The sequence below is a fragment of the Phalacrocorax aristotelis genome, chromosome 20 (genome assembly GCF_949628215.1).
Source record: "Phalacrocorax aristotelis chromosome 20, bGulAri2.1, whole genome shotgun sequence".
NCBI lineage: Eukaryota > Metazoa > Chordata > Aves > Suliformes > Phalacrocoracidae > Phalacrocorax > Phalacrocorax aristotelis.
In genome coordinates, this window is record NC_134295.1 from 5,921,878 (window position 1) to 5,941,590 (window position 19,713).

The 19,713-nt window shown below is 59.2% G+C and overlaps 3 protein-coding genes across 7 annotated transcripts; all 3 read left to right on the forward strand.

Moving 5' to 3' along the window:
- The first annotated feature begins 1,700 nt into the window (after positions 1 to 1,700).
- Positions 1,701 to 12,032, forward strand: TXLNA (taxilin alpha). Of its 4 annotated transcripts, none has more exons than XM_075115072.1 (12): positions 1,701 to 1,881; positions 5,205 to 5,452; positions 6,441 to 6,779; positions 7,288 to 7,379; positions 7,878 to 8,048; positions 8,419 to 8,613; positions 8,790 to 8,909; positions 9,208 to 9,282; positions 9,803 to 9,895; positions 10,313 to 10,408; positions 10,850 to 11,221; positions 11,536 to 12,032. In XM_075115072.1, the coding sequence occupies exons 2-11, from the start codon at positions 5,239 to 5,241 to the stop codon at positions 11,198 to 11,200; spliced, it is 1,746 nt and encodes a 581-aa protein (XP_074971173.1). In that variant the 5' UTR covers positions 1,701 to 1,881; positions 5,205 to 5,238; the 3' UTR covers positions 11,201 to 11,221; positions 11,536 to 12,032. The 4 variants fall into 4 exon arrangements, with proteins under 4 accessions (XP_074971173.1, XP_074971174.1, XP_074971175.1 ...); XM_075115073.1 differs by having other exon boundaries at positions 1,750 to 1,881; positions 10,850 to 11,211; XM_075115074.1 differs by having other exon boundaries at positions 1,750 to 1,881; positions 5,205 to 5,356; positions 10,850 to 12,032.
- Positions 12,033 to 14,038: 2,006 nt separating this feature from the next.
- CCDC28B (coiled-coil domain containing 28B) lies at positions 14,039 to 15,893 on the forward strand. Of its 2 annotated transcripts, XM_075115081.1 has the most exons (6): positions 14,039 to 14,188; positions 14,411 to 15,010; positions 15,110 to 15,267; positions 15,344 to 15,498; positions 15,608 to 15,630; positions 15,721 to 15,893. In XM_075115081.1, the coding sequence occupies exons 1-6, from the start codon at positions 14,091 to 14,093 to the stop codon at positions 15,770 to 15,772; spliced, it is 1,086 nt and encodes a 361-aa protein (XP_074971182.1). In that variant the 5' UTR covers positions 14,039 to 14,090; the 3' UTR covers positions 15,773 to 15,893. The 2 variants fall into 2 exon arrangements, with proteins under 2 accessions (XP_074971182.1, XP_074971183.1); XM_075115082.1 differs by lacking the exon at positions 14,039 to 14,188 and having other exon boundaries at positions 14,644 to 15,010.
- Positions 15,894 to 15,947: 54 nt separating this feature from the next.
- Positions 15,948 to 19,556, forward strand: IQCC (IQ motif containing C). The gene is made up of 5 exons (XM_075115086.1): positions 15,948 to 16,177; positions 16,688 to 16,831; positions 17,388 to 17,727; positions 17,944 to 18,062; positions 18,560 to 19,556. Exons 1-5 carry the CDS (start codon positions 16,085 to 16,087, stop codon positions 18,599 to 18,601), a joined length of 738 nt encoding a protein of 245 aa, XP_074971187.1. The 5' UTR covers positions 15,948 to 16,084; the 3' UTR covers positions 18,602 to 19,556.
- Positions 19,557 to 19,713: the final 157 nt, after the last annotated feature.

Genomic DNA, 19,713 nt, shown 5'->3' on the forward strand with positions numbered 1-19,713 from the left:
AGTTGTAGAGAGCGATAAGGTCTCCCCTCAGCCTCCTACAGGCTACATCTCCCTTGTGGGAATTACCTTTCCCCCAGTTACTGTGTTTTGGCAATTGCCCAGTTTTTCAGTGCCTTTTGGGGCCAGATGTTCCCTTTTCTCACTGCTGGCTGATCTGTGCCCTTCCCTGATCTTCACAACCTTTGTAGCAGGATGTCTCCGCTGTCAGTCCTTGGAGTTCTGATTTGTATTCTTTTGAGGAGGTGCTTGTTAACGAGGCATGTGGTGCTGATACCCTCTTATCTGGCCTAAGCATTATTTACTACCTTGAATATTCTAAAATTCTCAGGTGTTAGTTTCCACTCCTAACTGTGATCCTTTCTTAGCTACTACTCATTCCTGCAGTATTTCCATTTCATCCAAGAGGAATATTTATGTAATGTTTGAGGTAACAGATGAAGCGAATGGAGTGGCTGGAACAGCTTCCCGTCCCTGGTGAAGGTGGGAGGCTCGGCTGTGGCTTTCATTCCTGCAGGGTTGGTGGGAGGGTGCTCTGATGCCTCAGGGGAGCCACAGTCATAAAATCACAGAATGGTTTAGGTGGGAAGGGACCTTAGAGGCCATCCAGGCCAACCCCCCCACAGTGAGCTGGGACGCCTTCAACTAGATCAGGTTGCTCAGAGCCCTGTCCAGCCTGACCTTGGATGTCTCTAGGGATGGGGCATCCACAACCTCTCTGGGCAACCCTGTGCCAGCACTTCACCACCCTCACTGTAAAAAATGTCTTCCTTATATCCAGTCTAAATCTACCTCCTTTACTCTAAAACTATCACCCCATGTCCTGTCACAACAGGCCTTGCTAAAGAGGTTGCCCCCATGCTTCCTAGAGTCCCCCTTCAGGTACTGGAAGGCTGCTCTAAGGTGCCCCTGCAGCCTTCTCTTCTCCAGGCTGAACAACCCCAGCTCTCAGCCTGTCCTCATAGAAGAGGTGCTCCAGTCCTTGGATCGTCTTCATGGCCTCCTCTGGACTCGCTCCAACAGGTCCATGTCCTTCCTATCGTGGGGGCCCCAGGGCTGGACACGGCACTGCAGGGGGGTCTCACAAGAGCAGAGCAGAGGGGGAGAATCCCCTCCGTCGCCCTGCTGCCCACGCTGCTGGGGATGCAGCCCAGGATACAGCTGGCTTCTGGGCTGCAAGCACACATTGTCAGCTCGTGTTGAGCTTCTCATCAACCACTGCCCCCAAGTCATGCTCCTCAGAGCTGCTCTCAATCCATTCTCTGCCCAGCCTGTGTTTGTGCTTGGGATTGCCCTGACCCGTGTGCAGGGCCCTGCACTTGGCCTCGCTGAGCCTCCCAAGGCTCTCACAGGCCTCCCGCCGGCCCGGGTCTCTCTGGGCGCCATCCCGCCCTTCTGGCAGCCGGCGGGACCGCGCGGGGCATGCCGGGAGCTGTAGTCCCCGGGGCGGGCTCTGCGCAGTGCATGCCGGGAGCTGTAGTCCCCGTCGCGGTGCATGCCGGGAGCCGTAGTCCGCGCCGCGTCCCTCCCGCCGTGGCTGCCGCTTCTCCCCGATCTCTCCCGGCAGGCCCCGCGGCGCCCCGTTGCTGATTGGACGGCGAGGCGGCGGGGCGCATGCGTACTGCGCGGCCGCGGTGAGGCCCGGGCCGGAGCCGCTCTCCTCAGCGCGGAGGGTGGCGGGAGGCGGGCGGGTTGCGGCAGGCAGCCGGAGCGGGACGAGGCACCGGCACCGGGACGAGGCACCGGGGCGAGACCGCGCCGCAGGGGAGGGGGCCGCTCCGCCCTCCCTTCCGATGTACCGGGGTGCCGCCGGGTCCTGCGCGCTGATTGGCTGAGGAGAGAGGGGGAGACCTGCGTCAGATCGCTGGAGCTGACGCCACGGGGGTGCGTACATGATGTCACTACAGTGCTGGGGGAGGGGGCTGCTTTTAACGTCATGGGTGGGAAGGCAGAGGCATTACCGGGGGCAGGGGCGCTGACGGGAGCGCGGGGGTGCCCGGGGGTCGCTGTTAATTAGGGATGGGGAGAAAATGTTAAGGGGTGGGGGGGGCGGGGGGATGGGCGGGGTGGCCGGGTCAGGGGTGTCGGTGTGTGGGGCTGGGGGAGCCACGGGGGGGAGGGGTGCTGCGGGGGGGGGCCGGGAGGGGGCGACGGCACAGGCAGAGCCAGAGGTGTCGCCTCTTGCCCGGGGCGGGGTGCGGGGGGACCCTGGGGGGTGCAGGGGGAGCCCGGGGTGGGGGGCCCGGGGTGCTGCGGAGCAGGTTATCACCCGCCGGGGCCTCTGGAAGCTCCCGGCAGTTGCGCTACTTGCAGCAGCAGCAGCAAAGGAAAAAGAGTGCCCGAGGCTCTGGGGCATGTGTGCGGCGTGAAGCGGGTGCTGCCAGGCCCGCCGTGGGAGGGGGCACGGCCTCCAGCCCGCACGTGGGCGGATGACACGCGCACTTGGCTCCTGCCGCTGCTAATTTTCTCTTGCATTTTTCCTTCGTGAGCCCTGTCCTGGGTTGTCCTCTGAGGAAGAACCGAGGCCTCTGTGTAACTGCCGCAAAATGGCAAGAAAAGCTGTTCTCCGCTTCTCGTGGAACGATCCCTTCCCTCTAGACTAGGAGCGTCGGCTGCCTCTGCTCCGTAATTAGCGTCATAACTAGAGCAGAGGGTGCGGGTGGGAAGGCTGAGAACACACGTACCCTGTGGAGGGAGAAGGGAGCCGGGATTTGGGCTCGGGCTGTTCACGTTGACTCATGGCGACGCTGGTTAATCTTTTCAGCGCTGAGCACCGGCTCTGCCGGGGAGCCACGGGCTTTCCTCGGCCGGGTGTGTGGTTTTAGCGGGCGTTGACCTTGCTGCTGTTGAGGCTCTGATCTCTGGGTCGCCTGCGCAGGGAGGGGGTTTCTCTGTCAGCGTGCACCGACCGCTCCCCGTTTTGAAATCCAGGAGTCAAACACAGTGGGGGAGAAGGGGAAGGACAAGCAGGGCTGAGACGCTGCGCCCAGCAGATTGGGAAAACTGCGTACTGTCTGAGCTGGGAGATGCTGCCTTGCTCTAGGAGGAGCTGCTGGAAGAGATGTTGTCCTGATACAGGATCAGAGGCTGGTAGGAGTTGGAAGGGACCTCTGGAGATTACCTTGACCAACCCCCCTGCTGGAGCAGGCTCACCCAGAGCAGGGGGCACAGGACTGCGTCCAGGCGGGGTGTGAATGTCTCCAGGGAAGGGACCCCACAGCCTCTCTGGGCAGCCTGTGCCCCTGCTCTGGCACCCGCACAGGGAAGGGGTTTGTCCTCATGTTCAGGTGGAACTTCCCGTGTTCCAGCTTGTGCCCGTTGCCCCTTGGCCCGGCGTTGGGCACCACTGAAAAGAGCCCGGCCCCATCCCCCTGACACCCGCCCTTCAGATATATTTTGATATAAATATTGATTTTCATATTGATAAGCATTGATAAGATCCCTCCTCAGTCTTCTCCAGGCTGAACAAATTCAGGTCTCTCAGCCTTTCCTCACAAGGGAGATGCTCCAGCCCCTGATCATCTCTGTAGCTCTCCGCTGGACTCTCTCCAGCAGTTCCCTGTCAGTCTGGAACTGGGGGGCCCAGAACTGGACGCAGCCCCCCAGATGTGGCCTCACTGGGGCAGAGCAGCGGGGGAGGAGAACCTCCCTCGCCCTGCTGGCCACACTCCTTTCCATGCACCCCAGGGCACCGCTGGCCTCCTTGGCCCCAAGGGCCCGGTGCTGGCTCAGGGTCACCTCGCTGCCCCCCAGCACCCCCAGGGCCTCTCAGCAGAGCCGCTCTCCAGCAGGTCCCCCCCAGCCTGTGCTGGTGCGGGGGGCTGTTCCTCCCCAGGGGCAGGACCCTGTACTGGCTCTTGTTGAATTCCATGAGGTTCCCCTGGGCCCAGCTCTCCAGCCTGGCAGCTCTTGTGGGATGGCAGCACAGCCCTCTGGTGCATCAGCCGGTCCTCCCAGCTGGTATCGTCAGCGAACTTGCTGAAGGGATGCTCTGTCCCTTCATACAGGCCACTGGTGAGTATATCAAACAGGACTGGACCCAGCCCAGACCCCTGGGGAACACCACTAGTGACAGGCCTCCAGCCAGACTCTGCCCCATTGATCACGACCCCCTGAGCTCTGCCCTTCAGCCAGTTCTCTATCCACCTCACTGTCCTCTCATCCAGCCCACACTTCCTTAGCTTGTCTGTGAGGATGTTATGGCAGACAGTTTCAAAAGCCTTGCTGAAGTCAAGGTCACCAACATCTGCTGCCCTCCCTTCATCAGCCTGGCCAGTCACACCATGTAGAAGGCTCTCAGGTTGGTCAGGCATGATATTCCCTTGGTGAATCCATGCTGACTACTTCTGATAACCCTCTTTTCCTGTACATGCCTGGAGATGGCCTCCAGGATAAACTATTCCATCACCTTTCCAGGGATGGAGGTGAGGCTGACTGGCCAAGAGTTTCCCGGGTCGTCCTTCTTGCCCTTTTTGAAGACTGGAGTGACACTGGTCTCCGTCCAGCCCTCAGGCACCTCTCATGTCCTCCATGACCTTTCAGAGATGATGGAAAGTGGCTTAGCAACAGCACCCGCCAGCTCCCTCAGCACTCGCGGGTGCGCCCCATGGGGCCCATGGATTTGTGAGGATCCAGTTTGCCTAAATGATCTCTGACCCAATCCTCCTCAACCAAGGGGAAGTCCTCCTTTCTCCAGATTTTCTCTCTCCTCTGGGGGCTGGCGTGCCTGAGGGCCAGTCTTAGCAGCAAAGACCAAAGCAAAGGCGGCATTCAGTAACTCCGCCTCTCTGCATCCTGCGTCACCAGGGCACCCACCTTGTTCAGCAGCGGGCCCACAGTTTCCCCAGTCTTCCTTTAACTGCTGATCTATTTAAAGAAGCCCTTCTTGTTATCCTTGACACCCCTCGCCAGATTTAGTTCCAAGTAGGCCTTGGCCTTCCTCATTGCATCTCTGCATGCCCTGACAACGTTCCTATATTCCTCCCAAGTGGCCAGTCCTTTTTCCACATACTGTGAACATCCTTCCAGGTATGGAGGCCCTTGCAGTGAGGTGCAAACTGAAAACAAAGCAATGCTTTCCTCAGCGCAGAGCTGCAGGTGGCAGCCTCTGCTGAGAACAAGTTCCTTCCCAGTCCAGGTCGATGACTCCTAAAATCCCTCAGACTGTTACTTAAAATTAAGCGTAGTTGCTGTTTCTCTTTCTCTAGGGTTTGTGGAGACTGAGCGGGGAGAAAAGTCACAATGAAGAACCAAGGCGGGGAGACCAAAGTGGCCCCGCGGCCTGCCGGCTCTTCCAAAACGAGCAGCAGCCTGGTGCTGGAGGAGGGCGACTCACCGGAGGCCGCAGCACCCCTGGAAGGTGGGGAGTCCCCGGGGCCTGGGGTGAGCCGCTCCCTGCCCACGGCTGGTGACGATGCTGACAGCCCGAGCAGTGCGGCGCAGGAAACGCGTGAGGGTGGGTTTTGAGCCTGGAAAGAGTCAGGCTGGTGCTTTCTCTGTAAGTGTGGGCCACTGTATCCAGCTCTTTTGGCTTGTGTAAGAGCAGCTGTGATTTCTGGGGCAGAAAATCCTGGTTTCTTCCTACTTCTGCACGTGTACAGTTCTGAAGTAGGTACCGCTTCCTGACGAAAGCGTGGAGCTGATCCTCACCTGAAAATGATGGGTTCTTTGTCATTGCTTAGACCTTAAGAGTCCCATTCAGAAAATGTCAGATAACTTTCCATGGGGCAGCGTTATGTTGAGTGACCTGCCCTGTTACTGGCGCTTCATAAAAATAACTCTCTGGAAGATGAAAACCAGGTCTGATCAAGTAGGTGCTTGGTTAAAATTAACCTGGCCGTGTGTTCTGGTGCCTGGTAAATGTGGGATGTAGGAAACCCGCAGCGAGTAGAGTTGGTTTAATAACCAACTGCGGCAAGTCTCTCATTTGGAGGCACTTTGGAAGCAAAGCAGCATGCTGAAGGATGCGCTGCCTGCTCTTTCCTCAAGCGTCTGCTGTTGGCGAGAAGATATATTTGATCCGAGACAGTACAGCTGCTCTTATATGTGAGGAGAGAGGCTAACTTAGGTTTAAAAATCTATTGTGATGTAAAAAAGCCTTTCTCTGGGGATGTTATCAGGCAGTTCCTATGAGGGAAAGCTCACACACAACCTGCTTTCGTTAAAGGATGGTGGGGAGGGTGGGTAATTTTTGCTCTTGACAGATGTCAGGGGCTTGGTCATGCTCTCGTGATCAAAAGAGAGGCTGTTAGGAATGCACCTCCATTGTCAGGGCAGCTGGCTGGAGACGCAGGCAGAACAAAGCAGCTTATGTTGCTGGAAGTTTAGCCAGCCCTGGTGCAGTGGGGTGCTCGGGAAACCTTCCCTTTGCCGTGTGTTTATAGAGACCAGAGAATAGACGGTGTGGGGGAAGTCTCACGCTTTTGTGTTCCCGTCTCCCACAGCTCCTCTTGCACAGGAGGACACCAAGTCCTCCCGGCCTGCCGTGCGTGACGTCTCTGAAGAGCTAAGCAGGCAGCTTGAGGACATATTGAACACATACTGTGTGGATGCCAGCCAGGAGGGTCCAGGCGAGGACGGTGGGCAGAGTGAGCCTGCGGAGCCAGAAGAAGCCGAGAAGTGTCGTAGTGAGTCCCCGAGGAACGGTGACCAGGAGTCGGGTGGCCCTGAGATGAACGGGGAGAAGGAAAGCACGAAGGGGACCGAAGAGTTTCGACCCGTCGAGGAGTGTGGGGAGCGGGATCAGAAGAAGGCTCAGGAAAAGAAGAAAGCCAAGGGCCTAGGTAAGACGTTCCCTGCTCTAGTTGTGCTGCCGGCCTGAGAACTTGGGTGCAGGCATTGATTTTGTACTGCGCTAATTGCCCTCCGTGAAATAAGTGCCTGGCGTTCGTGTTGTGTTTGGGAACTTCACAGAATTGTGTTTTGTGGTATGTGAGGAGATGTGCTGAGTACTGCAAAGGCACTGGCAGCTCCTGGGTGCTGCTGCAGCCTCCGAATTCTGTGGATTCCCTTCTGCTGGACACAACACTCTCTACCCAGCCTGGTGGTGGTTTCCCACTCTGAAAACCAGGTCCCTCCCCAGCTGCTTCAGTTGCTCACCCACTGTATGCAGTGAAATCTGTGGGGCAGAGCCCTGAGAAGGTGCTGGAAATGTGGCTCTGGCCCAGGACAAGCGTGGCTGAGAGACCTGGTTTGTCTCTCCTGTCTTTGCCCGTATGAGCCAGAACTCTGTGTAAGTGGTTTGATTTCGTTTATTTATTTATTTATTTATAATCCCGTGTCTCATTGCAGGCAAAGAAATCACTTTGCTGATGCAGACACTCAACACCCTGAGCACGCCAGAGGAGAAACTAGCAGCACTGTGCAAGAAATACGCTGAGCTGGTGAGTGCTTCTTTCTTCAACCCAGGCTCTGGGGCTGGCGGAGGACACTGCAGCTGTGAGCACGGGAGCTGCTTGGCGAGGCAGAATATGGCTGTAGATTTCTTATTATTTTTTGTGATGTTGAGAGGAACAATCCAGGAACACACCTGTAGCTCAGCAGTGTGTGTCCTGGGATCTCTACAATGCTGGATATCTAAATATCAGAGGACAGATATTGCTTGGTCCAGCCAGGTGTTGTCATTTGCAGAAGTGTAAGCATGGACAGGAGTATTTCTGGCTAATCTTCTCAGGAAGGAGAAGGGCCCTGCCCAGAGGGCCTTGGGCTCTGCATCAGTCCTGCTCTCCTCAAAAGTGGCATCTTTTGTGCCACTATGAAGTTCTCGTCCTCCTCTGGGAGCACAGAGAGCACTGTTTTCATCCCTGTGTCCCCTCACAGGGGCACAGCATATTGCCCTGGTCCGTTTTGCTACATCTGTGCCCTTTTCTCCCCCGTCCTAGCTGGAAGAGCACCGTAACTCCCAGAAACAGATGAAGATCTTGCAGAAGAAGCAGGCGCAGCTGGTGCAAGAGAAGGACCACCTGCAGAGCGAGCACAGCAAGGCCATCCTGGCCCGCAGCAAGCTGGAGAGCCTGTGCCGCGAGCTCCAGAGACACAACCGCACCCTCAAGGCAAGCGTCTCCCGGGCGCTGTTCCAGGAGCTGCTTCATCCCAAGCACTTGGATCGCTCGCTGTGGGGCTGTGAGCCATTTTGGCAAACTTACCTTTACTGGTGATTGCCCACAGCCTGTTGTCCAGGGCGGTGCTTTAATTTTACCATTAAGCCATCACAACCCACCATGCCCAAGCGTTATTTCAGGGTGTGTTCACTGGAGAAGGGGAGGGGAAATGCCCAAAGCAGGCTGAGGAAGGGGGCTGGCAGGCTGTGTCCTAAAGCCCCTTCCTGATGGATGTAAATAATAGTGGGAGGCTGGGAGGGTTTGCTCCCCTGCCCAGCACAGAGGATGACATGTCCCTGCTGTCTCTGCTGCCCTCACGCAGGAGGAGGGTGTCCAGCGTGCGCGGGAGGAAGAGGAGAAGCGGAAGGAGGTGACATCCCACTTCCAGGTGACGCTGAACGACATCCAGCTCCAGATGGAGCAGCACAACGAGAAGAACTCCAAGCTGCGCCAGGAGAACATGGAGCTGGCGGAGCGGCTGAAGAAGCTCATCGAGCAGTACGAGCTGCGGGAGGAGGTGGGTCAGGGTGGGAGACCTGCTGTGGGGATGCTTTGGTGCATCCGTTCCACCCCGTGAGGTGTGTTTCTGCTGCTGGACGGGAGAAGGGCCTCTGGGATCTTCCCTTGGGGTTGCTGCTGGGGCAGCAAGGACCGGGCTGAGGATGTCAGTGACTGGTGGTGTTCTCTTGGCAGCACATTGACAAGGTGTTCAAACACAAGGACCTGCAGCAGCAGCTGGTGGATGCCAAGCTCCAGCAGGCTCAGGAAATGCTGAAGGAGGCAGAGGAGAGACACCAGCGGGAGAAGGACTTTGTAAGTCTTAGAGCAGTTCTCTAATGGTTGTGAGCACTTTGCTTTTTGCCTTGTCCCTCTGTGGAGGCTTGTTGGATCCCTGAGCACGGAGCCCAGATCGGATCAGGCCATCCCAGGCCTCCTGCCTGTCCGGCAGTGACCGCTTCCCCGGCGGCTTCAGGAGCGAGGCTGGAGCCCTGCTCTGCTCTTTGTGTTTCTCCCAGCCTGCTCCTGTCTCCAGGCAAAGCACCAGCCATGCAGGGGCATGTCAAGAGCCTTCCCTGGCTGCAGCCAGGTAACTGCTTTTGCTCTTCCCTAGTTGCTGAAGGAAGCTGTGGAATCACAGAGGATGTGTGAGCTGATGAAGCAGCAGGAGACCCATCTCAAGCAGCAGGTGAGTTACCCAGCCTGTGTGCTCAGCCTGGTTATTTGTTTGGGTTTTTTTTCCTTCCTCCCTAAGCAGGGAACAACCCGAAGTTCCTTAATCTGGAAAACACAGGGGCAGGATTGCTCCTGGGTTTGGTGTGGGTGCTCCTGTGTCAGCATGGTGTGAGCCAAGACTTCCTTCAGCAGTTCTGCCTTCTGGGCGAAAGGGGCCTTGGTTTTACCAGCGCATCTCCCAGTGCTGGGAGCAGTCGTGTGATCACACCCGGCTGAATCAGACCCAGCAAGCACCTCCTGCCAGGCACAGGAGATGTTTGCAGAACGTATCTGAGGATGTTTCCCTTGGAAAGAATTTTTCCACATTTCCCAGTACCTGCTCGTGGCAGAGCAGCTGCCAGTTCGTTTGTCGTGAAGTCCAGTCACAAGATGTCAGCCAAGAGCTGAGCTGGTTGTCTCCCCTCTCCCGGGGAAGGCTGTCAGGAGGGGCCGTGGGGAGCAGTGAGGAGCTGTAACCCTGTCTCTCCCTGCAGCTGGCTCTCTACACAGAGAAGTTTGAAGAATTCCAGAACACCCTTTCCAAAAGCAGTGAAGTGTTCACAACATTTAAACAGGAGATGGAGAAGGTGGGTAGCATTTTTACTGCCCAGCAGAGCTTGCGTGGGCTGGAGGCACTGCCTGCCTGTGTCTCCTCGATGCTTCTCCGAGCTGGAAGAGCCGCAGCTCTCGTTTTGTTTAGTTTTGCTGGTGCTAAAGTCAGCCGTGAGCTGGCTGCTCGTCCAAGATTGATACTGTCCTTGCTGCGTCCCACCTGTGTCAGAACAAGCAGCGCTACCCCTGCCTCGTGGTTTGCTGGTAGCTGGTCAGTGTTTCCCACTGGTGAACCTGACTGCAGTGACACAAGGGGACGTTTCCCAGGACAGCAGAACCTTGCTGTCCGTGCCGGGATAGTGGGTGCCTGCCTGAGGACACGTGAGATGTAACTGACTGCAGCGCTCTGCCTGTGGCTTATTTGTTCCATTTTTGTCACCGTGATTCTGTAGATGACTAAGAAAATCAAGAAGCTGGAGAAAGAGACCACTATGTACCGCTCTCGCTGGGAGAGCAGCAACAAGGCTCTCCTGGAAATGGCTGAAGAGGTGAGGAGGCTCTGCCTGTCCTCCTGTGCGGAGGCGGGCAGCTGGAGCAGAGTGGTGATGTGTTGTGTGATGTTGGGCTGGAGCTGAGGGGTAGCAGGACAGCTCCTCTCGTTGCAGGCGTACTGGGAGGGGGTTGTGTTTTTCCCTTCAGCTTGATTTCTCTCCCTGAATGTGGTGGCAGGAGTCCTCCCTCACGTGACAGAAGTGATGGTTAGTGCTGAGGTGCGTGGAAGAAGTCAGGCAGTCTCAGCAGCCCTTGGCCCTGGGGTGGGGGGCGCAGAGGAAGGCAGAAGCGGTGACGATAGCACAGGTCCTTTGAATGCCAAACGTTCACTTGGCCATGAGTATTTTCCCTTTGAAATTCCATCTGAGGTTTCGTCTTGCTCCCTTTCTGCCTCTGTCCCCAGCGTGGTAGAGTCTGAACTTCCTCTCTGTTTGCAGAAAACCCTACGGGACAAAGAATTAGAGGGGCTTCAGGTGAAAATCCAGCGCTTGGAGAAACTGTGCCGAGCCCTGCAAACGGAGCGCAACGACCTCAATAAGAAGGTGCAGGACCTGTGTGCCCACGCGCCCCGGGCAGACACGGACCTGTTGGAGCCTTTGAAGGACCCATCTCGGGACGGCTCCGAGGCGGTGGCGGGAGGTGCTCCGGCAGAGCAGCGCCTGGCCGAGGATGGCCTTTACTCGGGAAAGCCGACGCACAGCACGGATCCTGCGGAGAGCCTGGGAGAACTGAGCATGGGAGCCTTGGGGCAGAGTGGGACTGAGGAAGGCACTCAGGGCGCTGACTGAGCCCGCCGGCGGTAGGCAGAGGTAGGGCGAGGGAGGGTAACGCGAATGTTTCCGTAGACTCGATCTGATGCCCCTCTCCTGGTCTTCAGACAGGCGCAAGAGGACAGCCCTCCTGGGGATTTGAAATTTCCTAGCTTAGGTTTTTGGAGGGTTTTTAAAATTTTATATATATATATGATATATATATGATATAAAATATGTGCAGGGCAACGTACACTTTATATATGGATATACATGAAAACTAGAACGACCCACCTCCCTGCGTGTACGTGAATAACTAATATATGGAGAATTGACTGATCGCCCCTTTCACTAAAAGACCTTGTCATTGGCAGGCTGCGACTCCCCTAAAATCTAGCGCAGCTCAGGAAAGCAGGTGCGTGGATCTGCCCCGGCACGCGGCGCTGGGACAGCTGGATGCGTCGCCGCCTCCACCTTCACAGCGACTCTCTCATCGAGTGAAAGCAAATGAGCTGAGCAGGGGAGAACCGAAGCGTTTCCTGGTGCTGGATTCTCCCTCCCTCCTCTGTCTCAGGCAGGAGGAAGCTCCAGGACTTGCTCTTGTTTTCTCGTGCCCTGGCTGGCAGCTCTCTCATGTGCGAGCTGAGCAAACGAGGGCGAAAGAGGCCGTTTCCCCTCCTCTGGGTGGGTTTCGTGTATTGAACGGGGACAAAAAGAAGCAGAGAAATGGGGGGGTGCCCAGTTCATGCAAGCCCTCCCGTTGGGGTGCTGCTCTTCCCAGACCCTGCCAATGTCTCGATAGCCTTATGATTCACAGTTGCCTCTTTGCTATACGCACATGTGCACAAGTGTATTAAACAGTTAATCCAAAGGTCTAATTCCCAAGTGTTTTGCACAAGTGCGTGTGATCAGTTGTGCAAGGGGGCAGGGAGGTTCTGCCTGAGCTCCTCTGCCCCCACGTCAGGACCTCCCCCGGCCCATCGCTCGGGCCAAGGTGGTGGTCTCAGAGACATCCACAGAGCTGGGGCTCCAGGAGGATAAAACCTGTCTCTGCTCCATGACCTGCTGCTTCAGCTGAATCATCGGGACCAGCACGAGGACCGTGCTGCAGGCTGGTCCCTTCTGCAGCGTTGGACCCCTCGGGCCTGCCAGTCTGGCCCTGCCGGTGCTATCACCGCTCCCCCTTTCTCCTTTCCTTCTCTGCTTCCTCAAAAGAGCATCTCCCAAGTGCTGCTGTGCCTGGGAGGGTCCCTGTGGCCTCTGCCCCCAGGGTGAAGCGCTCACCCGAAGGACCCTGTTGTGCTGGGAGGGTGTGTACGGACAGACGTGGGACCTGCTGGCACATGGCTTGCAGGATTTCTCCTCGGTTTCTCAAGACTCTCTTTTTGCTATGCTTTTGGGAGACCTCTGCTTGCTTGGAAACCTCCTTGCTGCAGCTCCTCTCTACAACAGACTTTATTTTCAGCATTGCCTTCCTTTTGCTTGAAGCTGAAGCGAGCTGGCCAGAGCCATTCCTCGCAGTGGATGTGTTCAGCGGAACAGCTTTGGTTTCTCTTCCAGCAACGCAGCTGCTCTTGCATCTTCACGGTTGTACCATGCCCTCGCAAAGGACCTGCCTCGCTGCCGGGGGGAGCAGCCCATGGGGAGGTGCCTCCGTGTCCCCCTTCCCTCCATGGGGACCCCAGCGAGTTCAGGTCTAACGAACGTGGCTGGCTGCAGCAGAGACGGGGTCTAACAAGGCTCTGCAGAGCCACGGTCTTGAACATCCACTGGGATGTGTTCCCCGGAGCTGAGCGTGGCTTTGTCTTCCAGCCCCTCGCTGTCCGTGTTGCTTCTGCCAGAGCAGGGATGTGTTTCCCTGAGGAAGGAGCCGGCAGGAGCCTGTGAGCAGGTGAATGTAGCTCAGGCCTGGTGGGAGCACCCCGTTCCCAGCAGCTGGGCTGAGTGAGGGCTGCCGCCAGCCTCTGGACTCATCTTCCTGCTCTTTCAGTAAAAGAAAAACCTCTTAGAAACTCACCAACTCACCCTCTCCTGCCTTCTTTTTTCTTTTCCCTGTTAGGGTACAGATAACCTTTGTGGGGGCTTTGTATGTATCTTCATATCCAACAGAAATGCACCCAACCTCGCCGCTGCTGCCTCTGCTGTTTCTCATTCATTGGGTCATGTTTGGGAGTGAAGATTTGGGGCACTGGCATGGGAGTGGGGAGGCCACATCAGCCTCTGCTGGGCGCGGCTTCCCTGGCTCCCCAGGGGCCCCGGCCCTGCCTTCCCAGGGGGCTGGGGAGCCTGGCAGGGCCCTTCTGCTGCGACAGTGAGGGGACATCCCAGCTGGGGGGAGGCTGGGTGAGTCTGTCCCTGAGACCCCCAGCACAGGGCACCTCGCCTGTCTCTCTGCCTCCCCACGAGCCAGGTCAGACCCCCTGCCCTGGGGGTCCTGGCACTGGTGGTACTGAACCCCAGACTGGCCGGTCCTTGGTGTCTGCATCGGCTCCAAAAAGTCTTAAGCTTGGCTTAAAGTCCTGCAAGGATTTAAATAAGAAGCCATGTTCCGTTCTGCTGGGAGGACAGGACCTGCCTTTAATCCAGCCCCGCGGGGGGGCTGGAGGCTCGGTCCTGCAGAAGCGGCTGCGGTGATCACACGAGTCCGAGGGGACTCGGGGTAAACCCCGGCAGCCTGGGGCGTCGGAGGGGGGTGCCAGGCGGTGACCCCCGGGTCTGCCGGGGTGCCCCTGGGCAAGGCACACGGGGACGGATCCCGCCGCCCACGCCAGGCTCTCGCTGTCCCAACGGGGCTGCTGCACCTGCTCCGGCCGCGCCGGACCGCGGGCCGGATCCTGCCCTCTCCCCCAGGCCCGCGCGAAGCTGATGCCGGTGTCCGGCGGTGCCACCGCCCCGCGGACACGCTGGAGGAAGTTCCCTTTCCCTTTAAATGCAAATCCCAGCCCCGGGGCTGCAGAGACGGGTGTCCGGCGGGCTCCGGGTCGCGGCTGGGTCGGCACCGCAGGCCGGACCAGGGCTCTGCCGCAGGTCAGTCCCCCCAGCACGGCTGCGGCGCTCGGGGAGGGCGGCCGGAGGCCGCGGACAAAGGGGCTCCTGCAGCCCCATCCCACCGCCACGAAGCGCCCCGGAGTTCTGGGCTGGTGCCTCGGGGGTGACGGGACCCCCCGTGGTCTCTGCCCAGCTCTCACCAAGGGCAGCCGGGCTCGCTCGGCCCCGGGGCGCTCGTGGCCCAAATCCTCTTTTCTGCAGTGCTGGGGAAGACTCTGAAAGCCAAGGTCAGGCCTGCAGCTCCCAGCCGCCGCTCAGGCCCCGGCTTTGCTCCACGCCGCGATGCTCCAGCGCAGACGCCGGGACAGCACAGCCTGAGCCCGGCTGCCGGCACTCGGGGAGGGGGGTCCAAGCTCCCGGCTTCAGCCCTCCCGCTGCCGCAGAGCTGCGGCGCACCCGTGGCCGTGGCCGGCTTGCTGCGGTGCTGAGGGTCTCGGGGCCCCACCGCTGCACCGCAAGCGGAGGCAGGAGGGGCGGGCACCGCCCCGGTGCTGCTCCCTGGAGGGACCCCAGTCCCCGCCGGCTCAGGGCAGACCCGTCTTCTCTGGGGACGAGAAGGCCCGTGCAGGGAAGGAGCCGCCAAGAGCTGTGTCCGTCCCGCGCAGGGTCCCCGCCCCGTGGCTCCGGTGTCCCCACGCCCTTCAGGATGGAGGACCGGAGGAAGAAGCGGAGTCCCAAGGCCTGCCTGGCCCAGCCGGCGCCCACCGCTGCCCCGCGGCCCCTGCCCCCCAGCAAGAGCACATCCTTTGCGCTGCCGCTGCCCACCCTGCCCTCGCCCAGGCAGCGCGCCCGGCTCAGGCGGTCAGTGCCAGCGCGGAGGTGACGGCCAGCCCCCCCCCCACCCCGCAGCCCCTCCGGTGCGGGGGCTGGGCGACGCCAGCCTCTCTGTTCCCTGTGCAGGACGAGCAAGGAGCGGGCGCGGGCGGGTGGCACGGGGGCGGCACGGGGAGCCCCGCTGCAGCACAGCTTCCTCACCGACGTCTCCGACGTCTGCGAGATGGAGGGGGGGCTGCTCAGCCTCCTCAGCGACTTCCACTCAGGAAAGCTGCAGGCCTTTGGTGAGGGGCTGCGGGGTCGGGGGGACCTGGGGGGCCGGGGCTGGTGGGCCGTGACGGCTCCTGCCCGTGGGCGCAGGGAAGGAGTGCTCCTTCGAGCAGCTGGAACACGTGCGGGAGATGCAGGAGAAGCTGGCGCGGCTCCACTTCGGCCTCGATGTCTGCGTGGAGGAGCTCCCTGAGGAGCAGAAGAAGGCGGCGGCCGACAGGAACCTGGACCAGCTGCTGGCACACGTGAGTGCCGGCCCCCCTCACCCCGGCCGGGCCCCGCTGCTGTGACCGGGATCCCCGCCGGTCCCGGCCTTCCCACCGGCGCCTCAGCCTCTGCCTTTCCCTCCCGCAGCTGGAGGAGCTCAGTGGCTCCATGTATCCTGGGCCGGGCGCGGGACAGGGGCGATGGCGGTGGCGGTAGTGATGGTGGCAGGGGGACGGTGCTTTGCCTTGACCCACTCTCAGACAGAAGCTGCACCTGGCAGAGAGCCCCGACCCCGAGGACGCGGCGGCCTGACCCCACGCCTGGCCTGGCTGGGGGGGGCGGCCGCTACCGGGAGAGCCCACGGGAGCCCCACACTGGGGTCACCACCCCCCTACCCCCCCCCCCCCCCCCCCCCCCCCGCGGAAGGGCCGATGGAGCGATGGAGGCCACGCCGGTCACGCAACGTGGGGACAGCGGGGGCCGGTGGGGCCCTGCGAGTCCGAGACACACACGCGAGCGCCCCCCCGCCCCCGGCGCCATTTTGGGGGACCCGCATGAGGGGCGGTGGCGCCGTCGCGGCCGGATGACGCCATCAGGCGGCGCCGCGGTTGCCGGCGCGGGGGGATGGCGGCGGCGGCGGCCCCGGGGCCGTGGGCGGAGGAGGAGGAGGAGGAGGAGGGATGGCGGCGGCTGCTCAACGCCGTGACCCGCCTACAGGTGGGGGCCCGGCCGGGACAGGGGGTCCCCGAATAGGCGGGAGGCCGTGGGAGGACGCGGTGGGGCCCAGCTGGGAGGGGGGTGTCCCCGTTGGGGGAGGACACCCGTGGGGGAACATGGGGGGCGGTGGTCCCGTGGGGAGACACGCCTGGGAGGGGACCTGTGGGGTGGACACGGCTAGACGGGGCTATCACGGAGAAGGGAGGGGGCTGCACAGCTGGGAGGGCCTTTGGGGGTGCACAGTTGGATGGGGGGCTCCCGTGGGGGGTGGCGGGGGCCCCGCTCGGGACGGCGCTGCCTTATTAAAACCTGCCTTGTTTCCACACGTGGGACGCGTTTGCTCCTTGTTTTCCAGACCGGGTCCCCTGGGGTGCCTGGGCAGGGTGCTTGGGGGCGGCTGGGAGGGGTCTGGGGGACCGCGGGGGGCTTTGGGGTGGCGGGGCGGGAGCTCTGGGGGGGCAGAGGGGTGCTCCCGCTGGCTCCAGCAGCCCCTCTGCCCCATGCCCACAGGCCTGCGTCAGGGGTTACCTGCTGCGGAAGCGTTTTCAGAGCCTGCGGATGGAGTACGAGGAGGTGGTGCGGGAGATCGAGGGAGACCTGAGCCAGCTCGAGTGGAGGGGATGGGTCCTGCCACGGCCCGTGTTTGTCCCCGAGGTCGGTGTGTCGGGACGGGCGGGGGCTTCTGTGGCCCCATCCAAGGCGGGGGTGCGGGGGCACAGCAGGCGGTGCGGCCCAGCGAACTGGGCAGACGATACTTACGCAGCACAGTCCCAGGAACCTGCAATTTTGCCAAATTACAACTGATAATTATGTAGCCAAGGCCTGTCAGGTTCTCCCTGACTTGTGCCCCTCAGTCCCCAGCTGAGGATTTCTTTCTCGGGATGAAGCTCAGCCTCAAGTCCAACGCCCAGCCGGCACAGGTGACTCCTCTGCGGGTCTCGCTCTTAGGCACCCCCCCGACCAGTCATCCTGAACGGTTCAACTGGCTCCTGCAGCAGCTGAGCACCACTCTCTGATGTTTCTGCTGCTTCTGGAGAAAGATCCCTTTAGAAAGTTTGGCTCAAACCAGAGCACGTTGGCATTGTGGTAGGAGCTCTGCTAACAGCAGATCTCTGGCTGGGACAGAGCCTCTGGCCCACAGCAGAGCTGCTTTTCAGATCTTTGTATTTTCTTCTACATGTGTTTAATCTCTCACATGTTGCCCCTTTAGAAGGCAACGCAAGGGAAGCGTTCAGGCCCACGGGAGGCTGTACCGAGCGACAAGGCCAGTGCAGAAAAACCACAGGAGGAGCTGGACGCTTCTGAACCAGAACGGGACTGGGGCTGCAGCAATGTGAAACCCACAGCCCAGCTGCAAGGCGAGAAAGAACTGAGCGCCGTGGGTGAAGGTGATGTAGTGAGCGCCCCAAATCTTGGGGCTGATGCCGATAAGTGCGCTGAAAAGGGGCACAGGGCCCCAGCAGAGAGCGGGGATTGGCAGAACAGCAGCAGCGTACCCTCTGCACGGGACAGAGCTCTCCTGGAGGCAGAGTCCCTTGAAGCCTGCCTGGGTAAGAGACAGGAGCTGGCGTGTGGCGTGGCCCAGGGCTGTGCGCTCTCCTGCGTAGTATGAACAACCTGGTGGTGAGCGTCAGGGGCACAGCATGTCCTTGGAGAACCAAAACCTTGAGAATATCCTGGAGAGTTTAAAACAACTCGGTGCAGGAGGGACAGTAGGTGTAATCTGCATCTTTCTTCTAATAATAGGTTATTCTGTTTCTTTGCAGAAATTCCACTGGAGGACATAAAGAAGCTTCCTCGAACTCAGTCTGGTCTCAAGTCCTACAGAAATCACTTGGTCATGGAGTCGCTGTGGTTGCAACAAGCTATTGTCAGCCGTAAAAATGTAAGGGCCTGACCCTGCCTCGTCCAAACCAGTGGGTCGGACCAGCGCCTGTCCGGCTATGCCTGCCGGACCACCGCCAGAGCGGTGCCATCTGTGGTGGGACTGGGGTTGAACGGTGACGGTTCAGTTACCCAAGGATTGGGGTGGATGATGGCAGTGCCCTTTTATTTTTTTTCCCTTTTTCTTGGGGCGGGTGGGGGGTGGAGGAAAGGAATGATGAAGGAAAAGAGGAGCTGTTTAGATCTGGTTACAAGCTTTGCTCCTGGCCTGCTCCAGGGACATTGCTACATGGGTGACTATCCTGTCTGTACGATGCAGCGGTGCACCCTAGGCACCCACTAGCTTAGCGAGCTGCTATTTGCAGTGCTTGAAAGGTGAGACTTGTGCGTCCTCTGGCCCAGTGCAATGATTCTGCTGGCTGATCTGCAAGGGTGGTTGCTTTTCTACTTGTAGGTCTCTGGGATTTAATCAGTAACGCTTGGGTTTTTCTCTTGCAGTACTTGATGCTGAAGCAGAGGCTGGGGATTCCTGACCCGTAGGAGGGCATTCCTGAGCACGTGGGGTGCTTGTATGGGTGTGGAGAAGCAGTGGAGCTGCAGCACCGCAGTTGTGACATGACCTCACGGACAGCAGCAGCTAAGGAGAACTCTGCCTCTGGGGGTTGACGTTTTCTGCTTCGGATGAACGTGGCAAGAAAGCCTTTTATTTCTTTTAAATGTGAATATTGGGTCAAAGCAGGGATTAAACATCACTGTGAAGCCAGGGAGGTGGTTGTGTGTCCTGGAGGGAGTCCCAGTGAGGCCTCCTGCCACAAGAACCCTATTTCTGTTGGCTGAGCTAGATGGTCCTAGAGGAAAATCAAGGCTGGAAAGACTGTCACTTACAGAAGGTGCTTTCTGACCAGCTGATTGCTTGTGGTAGAACTAAACTGCCCGAAGGCAGCAGGTGCTTTGAACCTGCAGGAACAAGCTCTTCTCCGCTGAACTGTGCATGACCCTGTCGTTATCTAAGTTGTGCGTTTGGGATGGCTCTGCAATATCTGGGATCTCCAAGCACTCATGGTAGGCTTTGGGCAACACCTAGTTGAAGTAGTAAGTTAGGAGGAGAGTTTTCTAACTTTCCTGTGCAGTTGGTGGGGAGCAATAGCTCATCAAACCTGACGTTCAGGAGATGAGGCTTGGTTCCCGGTTTGCGAGTCCCTGGCCGTGGTAATATCTCTGTGTAGCAGAGTCGCCTGGACTGGTGCTTGAGGGAGCAAGTAAGGACTTAACGGGGTCCTTTGCCTGTACGTTGCTCTAGTTCAGGGGCATTTGAGGTCCCTCAGAAAGGGACTTACCACATGGTGCTCTGGTTCCCTACTGCGACCCTGAGTCTTCTGTGCAAACACTCTGCGTTCCTGCTGACTGAACAGTCACTCTTGCCATACGGCAGATGTATCTTTCTGCTCCTGATGATGATTACTTGTTTGTGAATAAAAAGCTTTCCTGAAGCTCACCTCTGAATCTGCCTGTTCCTGTCTGGCTTGCCTTCCTCTCCTGGGCAGAGCCAAGTGAGTCCACGGCCCGCTTCGACCCATGGCAACCTGCTCAGTGCAAATGGTGGAGTGTCCGCTGGGATGTGGATGTTTGTCCAGTGCACACAGGACAGAAAC